Source organism: Bemisia tabaci, chromosome 10 (genome assembly GCF_918797505.1).
Source record: "Bemisia tabaci chromosome 10, PGI_BMITA_v3".
In the NCBI taxonomy this organism is placed as follows: domain Eukaryota; kingdom Metazoa; phylum Arthropoda; class Insecta; order Hemiptera; family Aleyrodidae; genus Bemisia; species Bemisia tabaci.
In genome coordinates this window covers 20,794,123-20,817,783 of record NC_092802.1, presented here as the reverse complement: position 1 = coordinate 20,817,783, position 23,661 = coordinate 20,794,123, and the positions used below count along the sequence as shown (strand labels likewise).

The following is a 23,661-nucleotide window of genomic DNA, read 5'->3' as shown; positions in this document are numbered from 1 at the left end:
ATGTGTTTCTTTTTATTATTTGCGGCCTTAGTCCTGTTTTAAGTTGTTTGTCTGTTAATTTTTCGGGCCGATTAAGTTGCTTTTTCTATTTTGTGTTAATATGGGAAGTAAAACACGATGTAACACAACAGGGTGTCTACAAGTCCGTAATAATACGGATTTTTGAAGGGCGGTCCGGAAGCACTAAAAAAGTGCGGAAATTCCACAAGAAGGGCCGGAATTTTCTTCATTTTTGTCGCAATTCGAGCGAGAAATTCAAATTTGTGAACTTTTTCGAATTTCGTCAAATTAATGATGGAGGTACTGAAAAAGTACTGCATTTCTCTGTCAAGGAGACGTACTGAAATTCTTGGGAATGTACTGAGAAAATACTCTATAGGCTCTGATTTTTGGCGAGTCTGTTTTAGTAGACACCCTGCACAAACTGCTCGTTAATTTTTTATGTGGCAGTGTTCCCTGCGTCAAAGCGACCAAATCTTTGTGTTGAAGCGACCAAATTTTTTTGTTGAAAATCTGCAACCTCCTTACAATTAGGCGCCAACCGTCAGGATTGATCAATTTTGCAGGGAAATCAAGGCCAAAAATTTCATAGATTCAAATGTTTGAGCTCTAATGAGTAACAGTGCAAAACTTAGGGACTCATTAAAATGCAAAATTTTGAATTTAAGGAAATTGTTGGAATTTTTTGGCCTTGAATCCCCCCGCAGCATAGCCCGGACACAGTAAAAGTACAGTAAAGTGCACAGTAGTGTGTGCACTCAAAATTTAGCCTGAACACTGGAAAAAAAACACATTGGACCTGGAGTCCAGACTCTTAAAAACATCGACAAGGAAAAATACTCTTGATTCAATCAGATTTAAGCTTAAATCAAGAACCAAGCCTCTTAATTTGAGCGGATTTTCTTTTGATTTAAGCTTAAATCTGATTGAATCAAGAATCCTTTTTCTTGTCAATGTTTTCAAGAGTCTGGACTCTAGATCCAATGAGTTTTTTTCCAGTGTTCAGTTGAAATATAAACATTTTCATCGATACGCGGATCTGATTGAGTTTCGTTCTTCAAGGTGAAACTACGGATAATTCCGAATTATTTTACGATGCAAATAGATTTGAATTCATTTTCTTGCGGTCCGCCAACAATAATGTGTAAATAATTAGCCGCGAGCAATGTGACAGCGATGGAGTCGGCGGTTACTTTCGCTCTTAGTCAAAAAACGCTCGATATCCGGTATGTCGGGGGCACTGCGGTTTCCTCAAATTTTACGGCAGATTTGCACCGTGACCGCAGAATGCCCACGCAGTGATTTGTCCAAAATCGCGCGCGGTCTCCCTCCACCTGCTCCCTCCTCATCGATTCAGACGAGGAAGTGCGCCGACAGAAGTATCAACAGATCTATTGCGATTGCGAACTGGGTACTTTGTGAACAGGAAGCGTAACTCATCCGATGAGAACCGTTCCTTTCAAAACGGACCATTAGCCAAAGCTAATACATAAGCCCCATAATCGATCTTCAAATTTCGTTTTTATCCAGAGAACCTTGGGCATTTGTAGGTAACAGTTCCTAATGTTTCTCCTGCACGGAGAAAAATCCATTGCCTTATAAACCAATTACTGCCGTGCAACGCGAAAACGCCGTAAACGCCATTTTAAATTATTTTGGAAACAATATATCATAGCAGGAAAACTTGTGTACCTTGGGACAATGTCTTTACAGAAGTTTTTCGCAAATACCATCAAGAACTTAACCTGAAAAATTCAGGTACGCGTGTAAAACAGTTTTCGTCTCATGAAGTGTTAAGTTCCAAAAAACGAGGGAAAATCTTTTTGGATTTACGGCGTTCTTACTTAGCACGGCAGATTAGTGGTTCATATGGACGTATTTATGCTAAATGGAACTATGTTCAAGTGGGAAGATGGGGTGTGCTCGTTAGTGGTCGGGCGATAAGAATGAATGGGAAACATAAAGCGCCAGTAACGTCAGCGGCAACTACGATCAACGACACGATCTTTAACTCATGAGCCCTATCCACAAGGCTCTTGTCACATGCCCACGGCTCTTGAGTTAGCGCTCAGTTCCTTTTAATTTAATTGAAAATCCAGCTTTTCCATTTTCTCAGAGGGAACTATATCCTCTTTACATTGTATACTATACATGGGTCAGGTCAGTTCGGCCATGTGCAATGCTAATGTCGGAATTCGGTCGATATTTGTGACGGCACGCGGGGAAAACCATTCCTTTTTCAGAGGAAAATTTTAAAGAAAACTATTCCATTGGATTAGTTTGTCAAATTTGGTGCCAGAGTTTTAGGAAATCTTTCATATAATCGCACGGAAAAGAAGAGGTAGTGGTTGTTGGATGACATGGGTATTTCCAATTAATTGTGGTAGTATACCCCAAGAAATTGGGTTAGTATATTACCTCAAAAATGTTGCGGTAATACCACAATTAATTGAAAATGTCCATGTCATCCGACTAATTCAGGTAGTAACACAATTTTAGGGGACGACCCCTAACACTTTTGTCTCACGCCTCACGCGGTTTTCAGTGGCACGGTTGAAGATTTTGATACGGGGGGGTCTATAATGTGACAAAACTCAAGAGTAGATTTCAGGTCCGATTTTCCTAATGAATGTGAGTAACTTACTCCCTTGAAAAATGAGTACTCCAAACCAACATCTTAAAAACGCAGCTTGGGTTCTTTTTGGTAAAAATCAAATTAGATCTCAACTTCCTCATAGCCACGAGCTTTGGAAGATCCTTTGACCGAAGCCGTATAACCGACTGCGGGTCGATTGTTGAATCGTTATCGAATGATCCTGATCGATAAATCCCTTTCTTAGCAATGCTTTCTATCGATCAAGCGAATCGACCGTTAAACTGGATGATATTGGTCGATAAATCACTATCTTAGCAATGCTTTCTATCGACCAAGGAGATCGACCAAGGAGATCGACCATCAAATCGAATGATCCTGGTCGATAAAACACTATCTTAGCAATGCTTTCTATCGATCAAGGGTGTCGATTGTTGAATTGTTATCGAATGATCCTAATCGATACATCTCTATCTTAGGAATGCTTTCTATCGATCAAGGGGAACCAATGTTGAATTGTTAACGAATGATCCTGATAGATACTTTTCTATCTTGGCAATGCTTCCTATCGATCAAAGTCATTCGATAACGATTCACAATCGACCCAACTGCGATATTAGAACGGTGGCGGTGTCGCGGCGGAAAAATTCACCGCGGCTACCGGCGGCGGCAGGGAATCTCGGCAGCGGACCAAACAACCCGTCCGGGGAATGTTGCAGCCTCTTTATTGCCCTCTTCTCACGCGAACACCGCCACGCTCTCGACAAAAAAACGCGCATCTCGATCCGAGTTTCCATTGCACTTGCGCGGTTTTAGCCCGGCACGGTGGAACACCTATAAAAAAACGGAGCCGCCGCGCTCGCATCCGACGTAACAGCTTTTGAAAAGCTTCCAACGTCCGCCGGGAATTTCGCCCTTTTTCCTCCTCGCGTCCCGGTGGCGAGAACCGGTCCGCCCGGCCGAGCCAAATCGCGGACTCGCATGCAGTTTTCGTTGAACTTGCGCGGTTTCGGTTCGGTCGTGTTTGCCGCAGACCGCAGAATGCAAAACTCGCGCCGTTCCGTTCCCGGTTGTCAGATCTGAGAAAAACGTCGTGTGAACATTTAGACGTTGCTTAGTTTCATCTGATAAAACAAGAGATTTCTGCCAACACGGAAAAAAATGAGTTAGGGTTGAGGACTAGTTTCTGCCCTTCAACACTACCGCGCGGTACCTAATTTCGCAGTCGTAAGCCAAGGTAGTGCTGAAGCCTACCTCGCGCTTGCGTTCCACGCTAGATGACCCGTGACGTTCAGAAACAGATCTGGCAGCGCGTAGGCACAGAAACAGAAGGCTCCAAGGATAGATCCGGCAGGGCTGAAGCCTACTTGATGCAAAGTTGCCAAAATGTGCGAAAAAATCTGATTACACCCGTAGAGCATAATTTCATCGCGCACAATATAGTTTTTTCAATTATTTTTATTTTTTTTAAATTTTTTATTTTTTTAAATTTTTCTTGCAGTTTATTTGGCTTTTCTTCCTGTTTTTTTTTGTTGCTCAGGAAGCCATAGGTAGCTATAGACACGAGTTTTAACAAAGAAATTATTTGATTGTCAACGGGCATCAGGGGGACTTTTAGAACATTCATGCTTCATAGCTCCGGCTTTCAAATTTTCAGGGATTAAGGTCGAGTAGAATCTGTTTCTGCAGATCTACTCGTCAGTTCGGTGAAAATTTGTCGCCACCACCGGGATTCGAACCCGGGATCTATGGGTCTAGAGTCAGACGCGCTAACCACTAGGCCAACCTGGCCATCTTGCTCATGACAAGGAAAATCCGAGTTTTTGGGTGTTGATTCTTTCCTCATAGTATTAAACTATTACTTTAAATAAAGCGCCGGACTGGGCAACGCGACGCGGGGCAGCCATGTTTTCTTTCCTCGTCCGAGGCGAATACGATGACGTAGTCGAGCAGTCCACGGCGCATACGCATCCCGGACATTCTAGCCTTCCGCAAGAGAAATTCTACTTGTGGAAACAAGCTTGCCGTGTGTGTTGCAGTCAAGCGGCGGGTAGGCGCTACGGACAGCGAGAGGTAGCGTTGACGAATACATGTTCTGTTCCTCAGGACTACCGACCCTAAAACTACCCATAGGTAGTGCCGAACCCTACCCTGATTTTTTTCCGTGAAATTTCGTCGTTTCCCGGACGAAGAAACGTGACTCCATTCCAGGGTTCCAAAATTGACTTAAACAATTGATTTTTATACAAGAATGTACTTGTGCGATTTTGGTCCAAAATTTGTCTTTGCGTGAGATCACACTGAGAACTATACATGAGTACATCCAAATCGGACCTGAAATCTACTCTTGAGTTTTGTCACACTATAGACCCCCTGGCCCCCGTATCAAAATCTTCAACCGTGCCACTGAAAACCGCATGAGACAAAAGTGTCAGAGGTCGTCCCCTAAAATTGTGTTACTACCTCAATTTGTCGGATGACATGGACATTTTCAATTAATTGTGGTATTACCGCAACATTTGGGGTACTAACCTAATTTCTTGGGGTACTACCACAATTGATTGTAAATACTCATATCAGCCAGCAACCCCTACCTCTTCTTTTCCGTGCGATTATATGAAAGATTACAAGAGCCTTGTGGACAGGGCTCATGAGTTAAAGATCGTGTCGTTGATCGTGGCTGCCGCTGACGTCACTGGCGCTTTATATTTCCCATTCATTCTTATCGCCCGACCACTAACGAGCACACCCCATCATTCTTCCCACTTGCACATAGTTCCATTTAGCATAAATACGTCCATATGAACCACTAAATGGTTCAATTTTATTCAACCGAATTTGACAAACTATTCTAATGGAATTGTTTTCTTGAAAATTTTCCTCTGAAAAATGAAGTTTTTCCCCCGCGTGACGTCACTAATACCGACCGAATTCCGACATTAGTATCGCACATGGTCGAACTGACCCGACCCAGATATTCACTTTCCCCCCGCCACCGCGCGCCCGGGACATAAAAAGACGAGTCGAGTCACTGAAAAGCATATTCCCCGATGAATGGCTTCTCGCTCGGTCATAATTTGCCGGAAAAAATGAGCTCTGTAAATAAAAATTACCCCCCCCCCCCCTCCCCCGGCTATTTGTGATCGGCCCACTGTTGCCAGTTGGGAGATAGTATGGTGATTTTTGCATCTTGGAGAAAGGACGGTTTTGGGGTTTGCGGTATGGAGTGGCAATTATCCGTGGATCGAGCGTTCGATTGGCTGTCGTATTGTGTGCGTTCTTCGTCGATCGCCGATTAATTGTCCGTCATCTTACGTTGTTGCCAGTTTGGGGTCCTTTATTCGAAAATTAAAATTTGGTACGTCGTTAATTGAGGCGTTGGGTGCAGAAAGGGCATTTGTTGGTTCCGGTGCTTTGGAATCTATACCGTTAATTTATATTTTAAAGAGGAAACTATTGGGTGAATCTTCTGAAAATTTTTGGTTTCAAGATTCTAAAATCATGAAGAAAATTCAGTGAAATTTTCAACGAATTCCATATATTTGCTTTAATTACAATGGATGAAATGTTAGTGAAGATTCTGAGACTGAGACACCGCAATCAAGAAGTGCCCTTTCTGCATACCCAGAAGAACTTTAATTAAACCACGAAACTTTTTCATTAAACGATAGACTTCCCCGAGCTGTTAAACATTTAGGAGTAAAATTCGGCACCGGAGTCTATATGGTGCCCCAAAAACCCCGAGTGATATATGAATGCGAAGTAAAATTAGCACCATAAAAGCACCAGGCATTCCGCAAAAAGAATAGATTTTGTTCCGTAATAGTTTAAGTCACTCCGTAAAGAGCATCGACTCGAGGACTCCACATTCATTCTGCACCACCTGCCATTCTCCATCCATCCATTCCATTCCATTCTCCTTCCATTTCTCTGTGTTTTTGGCCGATCTATAAACCACGGCACGAAATTTCACTCCAAAATATTTAACAGTGTGAGAGTGTGACACAGTCAAAGTTATGCCCATTACCTACAATTATTACGATGTATTCTCCGGTTACGATTTGGTACCACCAAAAAAGTTTGCACCAAGCAGAATTGCAATTGTAATATTTCAGCATCAGGCGTAATGCCTGGAATCACTGTCAGTCTCACAGTTTCCCCTAACGCCTTCATTTCAACAAGTTATGCAACGCGCGCTCCTAAGTGCTGGTATAGTTGTATGTTCCCGGCGCTGCTTTAACTTTACCTTTTTTTCGTATAGAGGAGTAGGAAGAATGGTGCGGTACAGTCCTCCCCAGATTGTAACGTTTACCCAAACATACGGTCTTGTTAAAAATTAGCCATTCATTCGTCGGAAACTTACTCTTGATCTTAATTTTCTTTACTCAACACCGATAATTCACATTACAGATGGCACTAAAATTAATAGTTCCAGGTGAAATTGTATTCCAACCGAGAAATGTGACCGCACACGGAGAAAATATCTTTCACAAAAACTCACAATAAGTTATTGATTTTGGAGCGTAAGAAAGAATTATTATTTAGGGGGAAAATCCCATAAATGTATGTTGCTATGGCGGTTTATTAAACTTTTGGAGTCAAAAACTTGAAGTATATGAAAAATACACAGAAGAATAATTACTGGAGTCCCAATAGGTCAACCTATCAGGGTGTGTTTGTGTGTGTGTTTTTTATAGACAACCGGAATGCATGTTGATCTGATATGATTCTAATATCAGGACAACTTGAGACAATGGAAATTCCGGTTATCACCAAAAGTAATCCGATGAGTAAAAAATTAATAAGACGTCCCAAGGGACCGAGGATATATTTTCTTTGTGTAGTTTGTGAATAAATCTATGTATGCCTATTCTCTCTCTTGTGTTAACGGTACAAAAATGTCGGATGATAATGCAAGTTTACTTTCTGTAAAGTTATTATAAAATTAATTCAATCTCCAGCCACTTAAGCTTTAAGTCGCTCGGTCAAAGATTACTGGAAAAAAAGCACATTGGATCTAGAGTCCAGACTCTTGAAAACATCGACAAGAAAAAATACTCTTGATTCAATCGGATTCTTGCTTAAATCAAGAACAAACAAGCCTCTTAATTTGAGTGGATTTCCTTTTGATTTAAGCTTAGATCTGATTGAATCAAGAGTATTTTTTCTTGTCAATGTTTTCAAAAGTCTGGACTCTAGATCCAATGTGTTTTACTCCAATGATCCCTGTGGAAATCTCAAAATCCGATTTTTCTACGTTACTCGGTAAAAATTGCTTCGCACTGAAAATTTTGTCTCTGTGAAGTAAGGTCACTCTTGCCGGTGTTGAGTACATCCGTAACTTTGCATTTTGGCAACCCAGATCGTCGAAAACCAACCTTGCGACTATTTAAAGTGCCGAAGCCCAGAAATTGGATCTACCGAATTTCACGGGTGACACCTGAATGAAACCGCGATCTACGGCGTCGCCTCGATCTTCGGCGAGGATGGGAACGATGGTTGCGGACTCGCTCATAGACAATGCACAAAAAATAAGGAACGCCCGCGAAATTGAAAGATGATGGAGGAAAATGACACGATAATGGTTCGTCGAGCCTGGTATTTCTGGCCCTGTTATTTTTCATACTCATTCTCACCCGCGGTGTGGTGTGAATACAGTAGGAGCGCTGCACGTATATTTGCAACTCGGGCGTTTTTAAAACGCGCCGGGGGAAAAATGACTTGATCTAAGCAGATATATTTTTGAAATTGCAACCAAGAAGATTTTCTTTTGAATCAAACACAAGCGGGAAAGTTCTAATACGCAGGTATCAGAAAAGCGCTCAGCAGTTCACTGGAAAAAAACTTATTGGATCTAGAGTCCAAACTCTTAAAAACATCGACAAGAAAAATACTCTTGATTAAATCAGATTTAAGCTTAAATTAAGAAGCAAGCCTCTTAATTTGAGCGGATTTCCTTTTGATTTTAGCAAAAATCTGATTGAATCAAGAGTCCTTTTTCTTGTCAATGTTTCCAAGAGTCTGGACTCTAGATCCAATGTGTTTTTTTTTTTCCAGTGTTAGATTTTTTTTGAAGAAAATTACGATACACCCAGAACAAGGACAGGATTGAAAGAAAAAGACGCGGCTCAAAAGCTGAATTTCTATGATAACGGTAACACAACAGCTGTGTCATAAGGAGGCGAATTTTAACAAGTTCAGAAAAAGTCGTAACCGGTGGCTTAGAGATCGGACGAAAAGAACTCAATACCTGAACTTTCAGACATCAGGATCCAAATGTAATCAGGATGTAGTAACCACTTACATTCTTTCCTAGCAGTGCAGGATGTCTAGGATCTAGAAATACTGAGACTTATTGGAACTTGTCGGACAACAATAAGGATCCGAAAAAAAACAAAACAAAAAAAAACAAAACAAAAAAAATCAAGGAATGGACTCAAAAATCGGAGGTTCCCTCTTTTCTTGCTCCGAGGCCATTTTGTGTAAAATTTAGTGGCTCGCGGTAACGCTGCGTTATAGAAGCATAATATGTGGGGAAAATTAAGATTTTTGTGGAAAAATAAGTTAGGAAAACTGGTTTTTTTTTGTTAAGTTAGCGCGAGATAAAGTGTTACGAGGGTCTTGTCGATGGCGATATCTTTATGTTGCCATTTGGCAACCGCGCGGTTTTCTGATACATGATGATGCGATGCGGCTCATATGAGTTGCTGGCGAGGCACTGTGTTCTTTGGGAGGCTCTATGACGAGTCATTGATGAAAAACAGACCTTGAAAAAAAGTTGGAGAATATTGATATGTTAAGTGAAAAATATTGAATTAGATTGAACGGTTCGCTTGAATTGTGAAAGACATACGCTGCAGAACAAGAATGAAAAAAGGATTCACTCGTTTTTTTCTTGGTTTTTTTCTTTGAATTCAGAATTGCTTACCCTGCGCGTTGATTCATTGAGAAGTATTTGCCTGCAAGGTCGCAATAGTGCAGTCAGTTAATCTTCAAGCCATCAGTGAAATTTTGTGGCTGCGTAATGTTTGTCGCAAATCGAGCGAGAATTTCAAATTTTCGAAATGTTTCGAATCCCGTAAAATAAAGGCACTGAAAAAGTACATAATTTTGTTTGTGGGAGGCCTTGGATTTCTTTATATTGAACTGAAAAAGTACTGATATTTGGCCAGCGCGTTATAGTAGGCATCCTGCGTCGGTTTTTCAGGTAACATCATGAGGGAACCGGAATATTCGTTCTTTGCAAAAACGGAGTAAGCCGTTTTTCGCCTACTGAAAAAAAAGTTACGAGCTATGTAGACACACCATCCGTTCCGGGCTCAGAGGTCGAAAGTTCCGGGTGCTGGAGCCGTAGCTTCGACTGCTACGCGTGCAACGCCCGGAACTTTCGCCCTCTGAGCCCGGAACATGCACTGGAAAAAAACACATTGGATCTAGAGTCCAGACTCTTAAAACATCGACAAGAAAAAATACTCTTGATTCAATTGGATTTTTGCTTAAATCAAGAACCAAGCCTCTTAATTTGAGCGGATTTTCTTTTGATTTAAGCAAAAATCTGATTGAATCAAGAGTATTTTTTCTTGTCAATGTTTTCAAGAGTCTGGACTCTAGATCCAATGTGTTTTTTTTCCAGTGTGGACGTTGTGTCCATTGTAAAGCCCGTAAGTGCAGCTTCCACGGCCGGTGTTTTTTTTTCAGTGCCCTTTTACCAACTTCGCCTCAACTCGTTAAATCCGTGATCGATATTCCTTTTCAGCAACATCGCGTATAACTCGATTCTTCCTCTACAAAAGATCCAACGCGAAAGCTTGGCATGCGGTGAGCGCCGAAAGGTCACTTTTTCGATTATCAAAAAATTAAGGAGCATTGCCATCGGACAGTGTATCTTCACCTTTCTTCCTCATTATACGGCTGCCCGTGACCAACCGAGTCGAAAATTGGCCTGCGAGGCGCCTCGGGTGTCTTTTTCGATTACGGGGAAAATTAAAAAACAATACGTCGTCAGCCTCAGCGATGAGTTCATCGATAAACGGAGAAAGTCGAGCTTCTGCTCCGGGCACTCGGTGAATGGGTGCGAGGGAGAAAGAACGGGACTCATAGCGGAATCCGTGCGTCTGAGAGGGACGTGAGATAGATTACATTGATGGGTGAGAGAGAGAAAGAGAGGATATTATACAGGATGCTCCAAAAGTCCGCATCTAACCTGCTTATTTTTGAACGGTTGCATCTAAAAATAGGAAATGTTGAACTCACTTCTAGATGTATGTCATGTTACCGAAGTCAGTAGTAACTTTCGAAATGAAGTTTTGAGAAAATGAATCAAACATTGTTCCAGCGGATCTTCCAGTATTTTCTGTAATCAACCAAAAAGTTTCTTGGAAATTTTTCATGTGATAAAGTCGGAATAAACGAAATTTATCCATAACTAGAAAAAACACTCAGAAAATAAGTTCGGTTGCAGGGATTGAACTTCGATTTATATTGATCATTGAACTTAAATTCTTCAAGGTGAATCGAAGTTCGGTCCTTATGACTGGAAACTTTGGTTGGCACATAGTGAAATCAAAAAAGTTCGGTGTTCAATATGAACCAAACTTGTTTTCTCCCTGAAGGTTTAATGCGTTCCACTTTGGGCAAGACAGTAGTATGTGCCACCCCACCTGCATGCTTGCTCATACATATCTTTGAAAAACAGCATACATATTTTCGAAATAGCAGTTGGTAGAAAAATGTACCCATTCACACGCAGCAATAGAGGATACTGGTCTCTCGTGTAGGATAGGCCGAGGGGTAGAAGAGATCCGGCCTTTTTGAAGACCCTGTAGAGTAATACCGTAAGTCTAAAAGAGACGCAAGATCAAGCAAATTGATGATCGAGGTTTAGAGGCACGTTACAGGATTCGCGGAACTCCATGCATCAGAACGACTTTTTTATGTTGAAACAGAGTGGTTAGGGCCTCCGTTAACCCCAATTCGTCGTAGCCCATTCAATCCAATAAAACGACGTAAAATCATTTTGAACTGAGCCCTGTTGTCTACTTAAAAGCACACAATCCGAAGCTCACTTAAAACGGAAGCACGCTTTTTCCCTTGTAATTGAAGTTACGGCAGAACGAGGATTTGATTGATGGTGGTCGCGCGAATGACAACCATGCATTAGCAAGAGAGAGAGGGAGAGAGGGAGGGGGAGAGAGAGAATGCTTATTTTAACGATATAACCGAAAGTAAAAGTTGCCGAAATCCAAGTTTCTGGGGTGAGTAATGTGTCTTTATCGAAAGTGAGGCTGATTGTCGAATCATGTAATGAGGCTCTTTCGGCTTTCAGTTTTGCGGCCAAAGTGTGTTTTTTTGTATCGTGTGTTTTTTCCTTGAATTTGAGGAACAATCGTGAGTTACCGTAAATTCTTCGTTCATGCGAAATAAGAAAGGAGGTAAACGAAAGTGAGTATTATCAAATCGTCAGTCTCTATTTGATTAAATCGTTATCTCGTAATGCGGATTATATGTTTTATTTTTAATAGGTAGGAATACACGGTAGCTATTTTTTTTCCTACCCTACTTGCTCTGCTTTCCAACTTTTGGATAATATAATCCACCTTAGAACTATCACCTTGCTTTTGCGCAATTCTTTCTAGGTGTGATTGATACATTTCAAATTATAACCATTTTTATTGGATTATTTTCGGCAGGTCTGTTGATTCTGCGGATTCTCATTCTGTAGATCAATCATTACATTAAGGAATGTTTTTGCCGAAAACGGTCCTCCAAAATTTTAAAATTAAGTCAAAACTACTGTTTCCATTCAGCAACCTATTACAAAGAAGTATCGATGTCGATGGTTAACTGAACCGCGTTCAGCGGAAAGGAACCAGCTGTGGAAAAGCTGCTCAACCGTTTTTGTGTAAAAAATTAAATTGCTGAATTATATTTGACAATAGTTGATGTGGCTTGGTTCCTTTCCGATTAACGCGGTCCAAAGTAATGTATCCCGTATCCGTAAAAACGGTCGTGAAGAATTCAGAGACTTTAACGAGTGGATAAGAAAGAAAAAGGCTGCATGCAACTATTCGTGCTCAGCGGCTGTCCGTATTGCGTCCTAAAATTTGAAGGCACTTAGACTTTCCTTACTGCTAAACGCGGGGGGGGGGGGGGGGGGGGGGCGATTCAATGAGAATAAATACATTACATATCAAATAACCTGTACTGACTCAATGACGTCACGTCTAAAACACTAAACCGCAGCTAAAATCGGAGGCGCGTGGACGGTTCCTGGACGTGACGTCACTCGGGGGTGGGCGAAAGTCCGACGCTCGTTTTCGATGGCCCAGTGGCAGTGGCGGATCGTCCTCGTCGATTGAAAAGTAAGAAGAGCGAAAAACGTGACCGTTTTTGATTTCGTCCGGGATGGGTCAGGTGGACCCCCGGGAGGGGGGACGGGGGGCCGAGATCCGTGATTGCCGCGGTGGTGGCGCGTGATCGCCCGATGACCGCAGCGCCAGACCGGAGGCTCATCTGCCGGAAAAAACGACGTAACTCCGCGTGATTTGCTGCGCGCATAGGTGGTTTTTAGTCAGGGTGGCAGAACAATGGCTCGTGCTGACTCGTCGCCGGACCCGCCTAACCGATTGTTTACTCCTGCTTGGTCTTGGTTTTGGTGGCAGAGCAAATTATAGGATGGGAGCTGGCGGCGTTAACGTCCTCCTTAATAGAGTTGGAGCGGAAGAAACGCATTATGCTGGACCTCCAGCTTTTGCGCAATGCATTCTGGGTGCGATCAGTACTTTTCAAGTTTTAAATATTACTAGCTGCTTCAGCTCGCTACGCTCGCTTGCGCCGCTGGCCAGGGGCTTCGCCCCCTGGACCCTCACTGAAAAAAAAATCTCTGTATTTACTAAGAAAGGGTAAAATTACCAAGAATTCAGGGTTCTATTTGATCCCAGTTTTTTCTTGGTAAAATTACCATTTATGGAATTGGTAATTTTACTGGACTTTGGTAAAAACGCCAATATTTTTTATCGACTGTGGTAGAATTACCGAGATAAAAGTTACCGGGAATCGATTACCAATACAAGTGGTATTCTTACCCGAAAAGAACAGTAAAAATGCCGGTTTTTAGGTAAGTTTACCAGTCTGTCTTGGTGAAATTACCAATAATTAGTAAAAAAAAGTGAGATGGTAAAGGTACCAACGGACCTTGGTAAAAACGCCGAGAATTTTTTTTCAGTGCAGTCACTCCCTCCGAACTTTAACGTTCCTCTAATGCTCTATTGAGACTCACCTAAATATCCAGTCCCCCGAGAAAAAGTAGATGAGTCAACGTCTGGACGTCAACGTCGCGGCTTTGAAGTTGAATAATAAGTTGTTTTTACTTTAATTTGGTCGATTTCCAGAAAAAACTTCAAGTTCAGTAGCTGGAGCGTCACGAAGCTGTCAGCACTGCAGCCGCTCGCCGAAAGGACCGCGGTAATTGCAGGGCCGAGGGCTCTCGTTTGACTAAATTATCCCCATTGCAGCGTCTCGTCCGCCCAACTGAGGAGTGATTTTCGTGGCGCCGAAAGCTCACCGCCGCACAGTGGATCGAGTCAATCGGAGAAGGTGGACATGAAATTTTCGACTAACAATAAGCCTGCAAATTTTGACGTTCATTTCGTCACATTTTATATTTCAAGGGGTGCCTCTAGAAGAAAATTTCACAAGAAAACCAATGGAACCACTTTTAAAACCACAAAGTTTTGTATAAACGGAGTTATTAGCGATTGAAGTTTCCAAATTGTGTCCGACCTCTCCTATTGACTCGAACCATTGTGCGCCGAGTGCACGCGAGTAACGGAATTCCATGTTTCTAGCACCAAAACGCGCTCCGGATTCCAGGATCGCGCTGAAACCGTGACTAACTCGGAGATTGAAGAGCTCGGATTGGACGATGGACCGAATCCGAAAATCTACACATTATTCAAAGGGCATGAGAATGGTGAATTCTACCATAAGTACACTGATAAAAATATTTATGTTCTTGTGTTACTTTTTGTTAATAGAAATGTGAAACACAATCGAACACGAATTTTGTGTCGATTTTGGTGCGGTTTGCACCGAAGCACCAAAACGCGCTCCAAATTCCAGGATCGCGCCGAAACCGTACCGTAACTAACTCGGAGATTAAAGAGCTCGAATTGGGCGATGTACCGAATCCGAAAATCTACACATTATTCATAGGGCATAGGGATGGTGGATTCTACCATGAGTACCTACACTGATAAAAATATTTTTGTTCTTGTGTTACTTTTGGTTAATATAGGAATGTGAAACACAATCCAACACGAATTTTGTGTCGATTTTGGTGCGGTTTGCACCAAAGCACCAAAACGCGCTCCAAATTCCAGGATCGTGCCGAAACTGTGACTAACTTGGAGATTGAAGAGCTCGGATTGGACGATGGACCGAATCCGAAAATCTACACACCATTCATAGGGCATAGGGATGGTGGATTCTACCATGAGTACCTACACTGATAAAAATATTTTTGTTCTTGTGTTACTTTTGGTTAATATAGGAATGTGAAACACAATCCAACACGAATTTTGTGTCGATTTTGGTGCGGTTTGCGGTGAATTCAACGCAGAAAACAATGGAGAGGCTGGGAAAATTCATTCCTCCGATTGCGACGTGGTATTCACCACTCGTTTTTTATTGAATTCCTTGAAGGAAATTCTCTCTTGAAATTGTCAGTCAAAGAGTAGGGTCATTTTTTGTTTTACTTCCCGTAGTAACCAAACTTTTGTGTTGAAACTTCTTTCCTTCTTGAATGTGTCATTATTTCTCATGATACACTACACGGAAAAAAAAACACAAAAAACAGGCAACTTAGTGCTCATTGAGTAACAGAAAATAAAACGAAATGTCAGCTAATTGTATCTGTTTTGGAGGAAAAACACCGAATGGCTTTATTTCGGACACAGATCATAACAAACAATTATTAAGAGCTTTCCGCGATGCTCTTACGCGCAGTTAGCAAAGCTGACATTCGTTTATCACAATTTGTATGCGAATCACTTTCCATGTTGCAGGAAAAATGTGTGAGGTGAACTTGATGTTTTGTAATCCACGAAACAATCGCGCACGCGTGATATTTCGTATCAAGCTGCTGCCCCCGAGGAATTTCGTTCCGTCACGAATCGTCGTTGAAATTTCAGAGAATCACGATATTTTACGCCACATATATTTGAGCGTGTATCAGTTTCCAACGCAACTTGGCCTCACGTTCAGAATTGGACCGAGTGGACTAAAAATATAACTCACCGAGCAGTTTGTTGCGAAATTTTTTCAACTGTGCTCCCTCAAATTGAGCCTTCTTTTTCGCAAGATTTTGCCATCCAAAGATAACTTTTTTACCCTTAAACACAGAGCGTTTAAAACAAGTGTAACATGGTAACTATACTTTTATTGTCATTCTTTCAAGACCTCGGCTCAGTTTTAAAGTTGCGTTGCATGATGAGGGTAGCATGGTGCGCCATTTAAACACATTGCTACCTTTAGGTATACCATAGCATTCTAGAGTCAGTGTGAAATAAAAAAAACGCTCCCTATCAGTTGAGAGCTAAAAAAAAAATAATAATAAAAAAAAAAAAAAAAAAAAAAAAAAAATAATTCGATTGGGCAACGTTTCTTGTGTCGCGGGCACGGCACAAAGCTCAAGCCGATCAGGCCCGACATTAAAACTAACTTAGACGCATCCGTCTATCATCATCTCTTCATCTTGAAGTTTTTCCCGCGCAGGTCTGTTGTTTCGGCTAATTTGAGGCTCTGCAGCTCTCACAGGTGCGTGTGGCGGCCCGTGTGTCGACACCCGAGCTTTGAAGTTTCTCTGAAAATTATCCAATTGTGGCTTGAGCGCAGAAAGTTTTTGAAAGTTGGACGATTTTCGCACTTGTGATCATGCACTGAGAGAAAACTGGTTAAAATTATCAAATAAGTATTGTCCCGTACGGACTCTTCATCAACAGGAGTCCTAACTTATGATAGTGGTCCTTTTTTCATTTAAAAGATAGTACTCGTATTTAGCAATCTTCTAAAAATATTGACGTAGTGATTGAAAATCAGTGAGAATTGCAGCGCTAGGTGCAGAAAGGGAATTCTTTGGCTGCCTTGTCTCAAAATCTCCGCTAACGTTTCATTCATTTATTATGATTAAAGCAAATGTGCGTAATTCATCGAAACGTTCACCGAATGAAGGATCATAATTTTACAACTCTGAAAAGGGAAAATTTCAGAAAATTAGCCCAATAGCTTCCTCTCTAAAACAGAAATTGAGGGGCTTGGAGGACACGGCGCATAAGTGCAGTTTTTGAAAAAAAATGAAATATTCATGATTTTACGTAAATAGCCTTAATGCATATTCTGTGAAAAATTCGCTCCCAAATTCCAATTTTTAAGCCTTAAAAAGTCTGTCTGAACTTTCTTTCTGCCATAAGGATCTGTGTAATTTCGAAACTTCAAACATGTATTTCTCGAAATAGCAAATACTGCACTTATACGCCTTGTCCTTCGAGTCCCTCAGTTAGCAGTGGAGATTCTGAAACACCGCAACCAAGAAATGCCCTTTCCGGTCCTAACGCCTCAGTTATCATGGAGTAAAGCAGAATATGAAAATTGTGTTCATTTAAAGAATCAAAATCCTTATAGTCAGGTGACCCGCCGCCGGTGAATTTTTATTTTCAAAATAGAACCAGTAATTGTTTCTTGATTGTGGAAAATATGTAGAAAGACATACCATACTACATACTACGCACTAAAAATACTGAAATGAAATTTGATGATTTATGAATGTGCTTGCATTTTACTCAGATTATGTGAAATCTTCCCTAGGGAAAAATTTCTGGATGATAATGATCAAATAAATCATATTTTTCAATGAGGGACCGCTATTAATGGGTGATTTTAGAAACAACATAAGTGTCATTGGTTTCCATTGATAAGCCAGACATATGGAAGTTGTATTACAAAATGATTTTCCAAGGAATTGAATTCTTTTTATGGCCGAAATAATGCTTAGATGTGCGTTATGTTGCCATTCACTCTTCGGAGACTTTAACGCAGATCTAGAAAAGTAAGCTGAAAATGAATGCTCTAGGAAAAAATTTCACGATGATTTTTTCCACTTTTTTACGGCATTAAATTCTATTCTAACGCTGATTAAGGCTCTTGCCATTTGTTAACTCCTAGGAAACTTCAACTTATAAAATAGATTATACACCCTGGAAACAGGCTCGACGACATTAAGTTGACTCCCGGTGTACTATCGGCCCGAAAGAGCGATGATTCCATCGACTCCGGGTCGGAACTGTCGTCTGTTTTCACGGTTAGCGTGGTTTGTAGTTCACGGCCAAAATACTTTCGGCTTCCACAGCACGGAGGGAGCAGAGGGGGGCTACCGGGGGGGGGGGGGGGGGGGGATAAAAATATGCGCGCCGCAGATGATAGAGATGTCGCGCGGTTAATCCCGGCAGATTACTGCAACCGTCCACGGTGCACTTGGCCGAGGTTTCTCCGCAGTTTACATTTCTGCATCGCTCATTTAGTCGTCATTATTTTGATTACTTCTTTCCCCTTAGATGCTCTCGTGCTCATCTTGGTCTATTGTAGTGGATCCAGGTTTTTTCCTCCTCCTTTTTGCCCCCGTTCTTGCGGTGACAGTCGAATGTTTCTTTACTGTCGAACTAAAACGGCACGGTTATTTTACACCTACGCAAAGTCCAGGAAAACTGCAAATCAAGACAGCATCTACAGTTGAGCAGAAAATGGGAACAAGTAAAAATGGTGTTTGGTAAAACTACGTATTACTGCCGTGCCAACACCGTCAAAAAAGTGAAGTTGATTTAACATTCCGGATGTAAAAAAAGTGTGCGAGCACTTAAAAATGCTGAATTACTCGCCACAGCAGTTAGTTTTACATCTTGGCATTGCTAAAGTAACTGCTGTAAGGGGTAATTCTGCATTTTATAAGTTCTCGCACAGTTTTTCTACATCCAGAATGTTAAATCAATTTCACTTTTTTTTCGGTGAAGGAAAACCGCCGTATGAACCTTCAGGTGTTTGCCAAATTTCCTTTGAGAAATCACGAATTCTCGGGAAAATTTGCAAATATCCCCCCCCACCCCCAATTTTTCAGATAATTTTGTTCGCAATTTCACCTAAAGTTCCTGCAAATTCTAAGGGAAAATATTCATAACTTTCAAAAATAACTAGTTCTGAGAGGAAATTTGGTAACTCTCGTATGTTTATACGGCGTTTCTCCTTAGCACGACAGTACAGCGCTATCACCGTGCCGCAAACGCAATTGAAATGATACGTTTGAGAAAATGATAATAATTTTCTTCAAATTTTTCAGACAATGATTTTCGCAATTTGATCCAAAATATCTGAAAATTTCAAGAAAAAATATACATAACTTTCTTCAAAAATAACTAGTTTCTGAGAGGAAATTTGGTAACTCTTGTATGTTCATACGGCCTTCATTATTTTCATTTTTTCGAGTTGGTGCGTGTTTTCGTTCTCACTGATGTAATTGATATGATACGTTCGAGAAGATGATAATAATTTTCCTCAAATTTTTCAGACAATGTTCTTCGCAATTTGATCCAAAATATCTGAAAATTTCAAGGAAAAGAATGAATAACTCTCTTCACCAATACATTTTTTCATCCGGGGAAATTTTAACCCTCGAATGCTCATACGGCGTTCTTCCCTAGCGGTAGCTGAACCGACCAACGTTTGCCACGTCCCTACCCACGATTTGAATCAACTTGCAACCGGTTTCAGTGACAAAACTTTCCGACCCTGAACCCCGGGATGGGCTCCTAATTCCCTGGTCACGGGCGAAATGACATCGACAAACGCAAAAGCCGCATAATGCACCGGCTACCAACTTCCTGAGCCGAGAAATCGTCGCCTCGACGCCCGGCACTTTTACTTATTAACCCGCGTGCCCTTTCCGCAGGTCGCCAATTCCGGCTCGGTGACAGAGAAACCGACTGCTCCGTTGTGCTGAGGAGAAATCGCGTAAGTTCCCGTGGTTTCCGTACAGGAGTTATGCGGTTTCGCTTCGGCAGGGCAAAGTTCGCCGCACTCTGAAAAAGCACGCGACTCTATTGACTTCGGTGTCTGTGTCTGCGCACGCGCCTTTCACCCATTTCGTCGCCAATGAGACTCCTTTGTCCTCGAAATTTTGCCAATGTTATGCGCGGCTACGTGAATTCCATTTGTCGTCAGTTCGTTTGTTTAAAGTCTCGAATTTTAACTTCTCTCTTTTGCGGATATCATGACTGTGCAGGGTGGCAAAATTTCATTATTTTAGGTACTATCCATCGCGCTCTAGCGCTCTGCGAATGCTAATCATCAAAATCTATCCTCCTACGTAGCATCAGGCAAATGACACCCTCTGATCTCTTCCTCCACTCTCTGCCGCGGCGTGCACGGAGAAAGTAACTTCGTGCGTGGGACCCGAAGTTAAGGTCATATGGATCTCTGAAGTTTTCGGATCACGTATCTGAAAACTTGAGGTCCAGCTGCCGAAGTTCGGGTCAGACATCTGGAGTGCTTCGATATATACGTGGGTTCGGGTCACTCATCTGAAGTACTCCAGTACACACCGAAGTGCCTCGATGTCTGACCCGAACTACGGCAGCTCGTCCTCAAGTTTTCGGATGCGTGATCAGAAAACTTCAGAGATACAGATGACCTCAACTTCGGGTCCCATGCACGAAGTTTTTTCCTCCGTGTACCTTTTACTAGGCGTAAGAGGTCTTACGCCGCCTGCTTCCGAGAGAAACCCAGTTGAACACTTGCTTTGGCAACCAGTTCACCTTCAATAAGCTGGTAGGCAATTTGAGCGGCTCAGGAGCAGTGATAGTTGCTTACAGCAGTTTGCGTATTACATCGGTTTTAGGTCTATTAGCATCTAACGATGCGTTGCGCTCATCCGCATCAGTTCGCTTTCAATGAGGTGTCAGGCAACACGAGCTGCTCCGGAGCACTAGTAGTTCTTTGCGACAATTTGCGTGTTCTATCGGTTTCAGTTCCAGTCGGACATTACGGAACTTAGCGCTTATGTTCAACAGCGGGTTGATTGTTGACATTGAAGGACAAAGCTATAGACAAAGAAGACCAAAAGGATGTGGAGGATCCTATTGGTTGGAGCGAGTGGTTGCGATGGACAAAGGAGGAAGGTAAAAGACTAACTAACGGCAACTCCCGAGAGACCCTCAAGTTATTCCATGCTTTTTTCCCTTATTCTTTAAGATCTACCCAAATTAACCAATAGGTTGCTCCATTCTCATTATGTCCTTTTTGTCCACCACTTTGTCTATCAATTTCAACAATCAGCCCGCTGCAGCCTGACGACTTATCCTTGAGCTACTTCGTATACCCAATAAGTTATATAAGTAAGGGAGGTAATAGACTAACTAACGGCAACTCCCGAGAGGCCCTTTAGTTAGTCCATGCTTCCTTCCTTTAGTCTTTAAGATCCACCCAAATTAACCAGAAAATTAATTAGAAAAAAGGTATAAAGTAAAAGGTAGAATCTCGGTATTTAACCTGTTTTCTCTTTTTTGTTTCAGTGTTGAACGTGGCGGCCGGAAAGGCGCCGATGCAGATAAGTTCGGAGCTGGCTGGCGTGCCGCAGAAGGCCATCGACGGCTCCACAAGCTCGTTCTTCAGCACGGAAACATGCACGCTGACCAAACCAGAGCCCACCCCCTGGTGGTATGTCAACCTCCTCGAACCCTACATGGTCCAACTCGTCCGCCTGGACTTCGGAAAGGCCTGTTGTGGTAAGTCACTCCCAATAAACTCGTTTTTACTCATCGAGCTAAACTTACGGGCCATCCATGAATACAGTAGGGTCCTAGACAGTGTTTAACATACACACACCGGCCAAACAGCAATTTGTCGGTAAGAAATCGCCTTTGGCCACTAAGAAAATCGTTGTTAAACCCCGTTTTTGGGATTTTTCGGCGTATTCCTGACTCAAGGCATTTCGAAAGAGGAATTTTTCATTTTGGTCCCTAAGAAATCTGAGATGGCCCCTAAGAAAACAAGTTGCAGGCTAGATGGCTGCTAAGACTTAATGCTGAGTTTCAAACACTGGTCCTAGAGGGAAGGAAAAAAGGTTTAAGGGTGCTTGAAATGGACGTATTTCTGCCAAACGGAAGTGTCTAGACGAGTGGGAAAGATGGAGTGTGCTCCCTAAAGCTGTTTAAGGAGTAATGTTGAAGTGGGCGTGATTCTCCTTGGAGAAATGGAAATTTTAACATTCTGTCAAACGGAACTATGTGACAACTGAATGCGGCACTCATGAGTCGCAAAAGAGCGTGGTGGACAGGGCTCATTAGTTAACGCCGACCAAGAACGACAACGGAGACGGCATCTTGTCGCTGATGTCACCGGCGCCTTATAATACCCATTCATTCTTATGGCCCTCGACTAACGACCACACCCCTTCTTTCTCACCGGTCTCTGGTTCCGTTTGGCAGAAATACGTCCAACGGAGAATTTGCGTACACATTTTTTATTGCTTCATCTGAAAGTTCTTAAAGAGCTGATTATACAGTATTTTTTATAATTTTTTATTTTGATAAGGGAAAAAGTATAAAAATATATTTGAAAGTGAGAAAATTCACTGCCTTGTGACGTCATCTGGCGGCATTTCCCATTGAAACACATGTATTTTAGCAGATTGAATCATTTTGTCATATCTTCTCAAATAATAATCGTTCAATTCATGAACGAAGGGTATCCTCGTGTTCAGTTCACTCAGTAGTTTCCACTTAAATACGAAATTCATCAAATTTCAGACACCTGCAAAGTCTCTATCGTGAAAGCTTAGCCAGATTTTTTTCATTTAGGACGAAGTCTACAGTCATGTTCTCAGCAAAAAATTCTTGGACATGACAAAAAATTAAAGTTTTGGGGAAAATCATCCAGTCGAGGGGTCTCCGGACCTCCTGGACCCACTACTACCGACAAGTACCTTTTAAATGGTGGGGGGGGGGGGGAGGAGGGCCATTCAAATCAAACCTGACATCCGATTTTTTTCAGTGCCCAGTGGAAGCATTCACGTAGACTCCGGACACAGATCAGACAAGCTCTAGACATCAGACACATAATTACCAACTTAAGAGCGGGGGAAAAAATGTCATTTTAATGGAGATTCTCGAGGTGGCACGACTGGAGGACGAGTGACCGCAGACAGTCGGGATGCGTCGTCGCTCATCCCCGGCGGTCGCGTCGGTGGTTGAAGAAAGTCATCGATGACCGGTCGCCGCACCGTCGCACAGTGGAATGGGTCGATGGAGAGATTGGACATAATACGAAAACTTTGAAAGCTTACAAAGCTTCATAATTGGTCGTTTACACCAGCCACAGAATCGCGTTTCGATGATTTCGAAACGTAGATCCGCAAAAAAATGATCAGATCTGTGTAAATACTTTGTATACGTCGAATATCAACGGCGATAGAGTACTTTAAAAATACCAGGGTGTCTACAAGTCCGGAATTTCCGGAAAGTAAGGAAATAGTACTGATTTTTTAAGGATGGCCCGGAAGTACCGAAAAAGTGCGGAAATTCCGCAAGATACTCCGGGATGTTGCTCATTTTTGTCGCAGTTTGAGCGAGAAAGTCAAATTCGTGAAATTTTTCGAATTTCGTCCAAATGTAGGTACTGAAAAAGTACTGAATTTTTCTGTTAACCTTAACTATATGTAGTTAGTTAGTTAGTATATATTTTGAGACATTCAGCGACACAGGCTATTAACGTCTTTACAGTTAGTTAGTATATTTTGAGACATTCAGCGACACAGGCTATTAACGTCTTTACAGAGAATTTTGAAAATGGGAATGTACTTATATGTACGTACGAACCTATATGTACTATCGTGGTGGATGACGTCATACATCATGTTTTCAAAAAACAATATCTCCGTTAATAGTGGTAGTTTAAACTAGGCGTTTGGACAGGTCTTATTATTTTTTGCAAATTTGTAAGATTAAACCATCAAAATTCGATTCTGT

At 41.9% G+C, this 23,661-nt stretch overlaps 1 protein-coding gene across 4 annotated transcripts in view; it reads left to right on the top strand.

The window, feature by feature from the left end:
- Nucleotides 1-23,661, top strand: part of LOC109036912 (CUB and sushi domain-containing protein 1) — a 258,012-nt gene that overhangs the window by 196,757 nt on the left and 37,594 nt on the right. For all 4 annotated transcript variants that reach the window (XM_072304887.1, XM_072304886.1, XM_072304888.1 and 1 more), the window contains one exon: nt 21,208-21,420. In XM_072304887.1, coding sequence (XP_072160988.1) covers nt 21,208-21,420 — 213 coding nt within the window. The remainder of the gene's footprint in view (nt 1-21,207; nt 21,421-23,661) is intronic.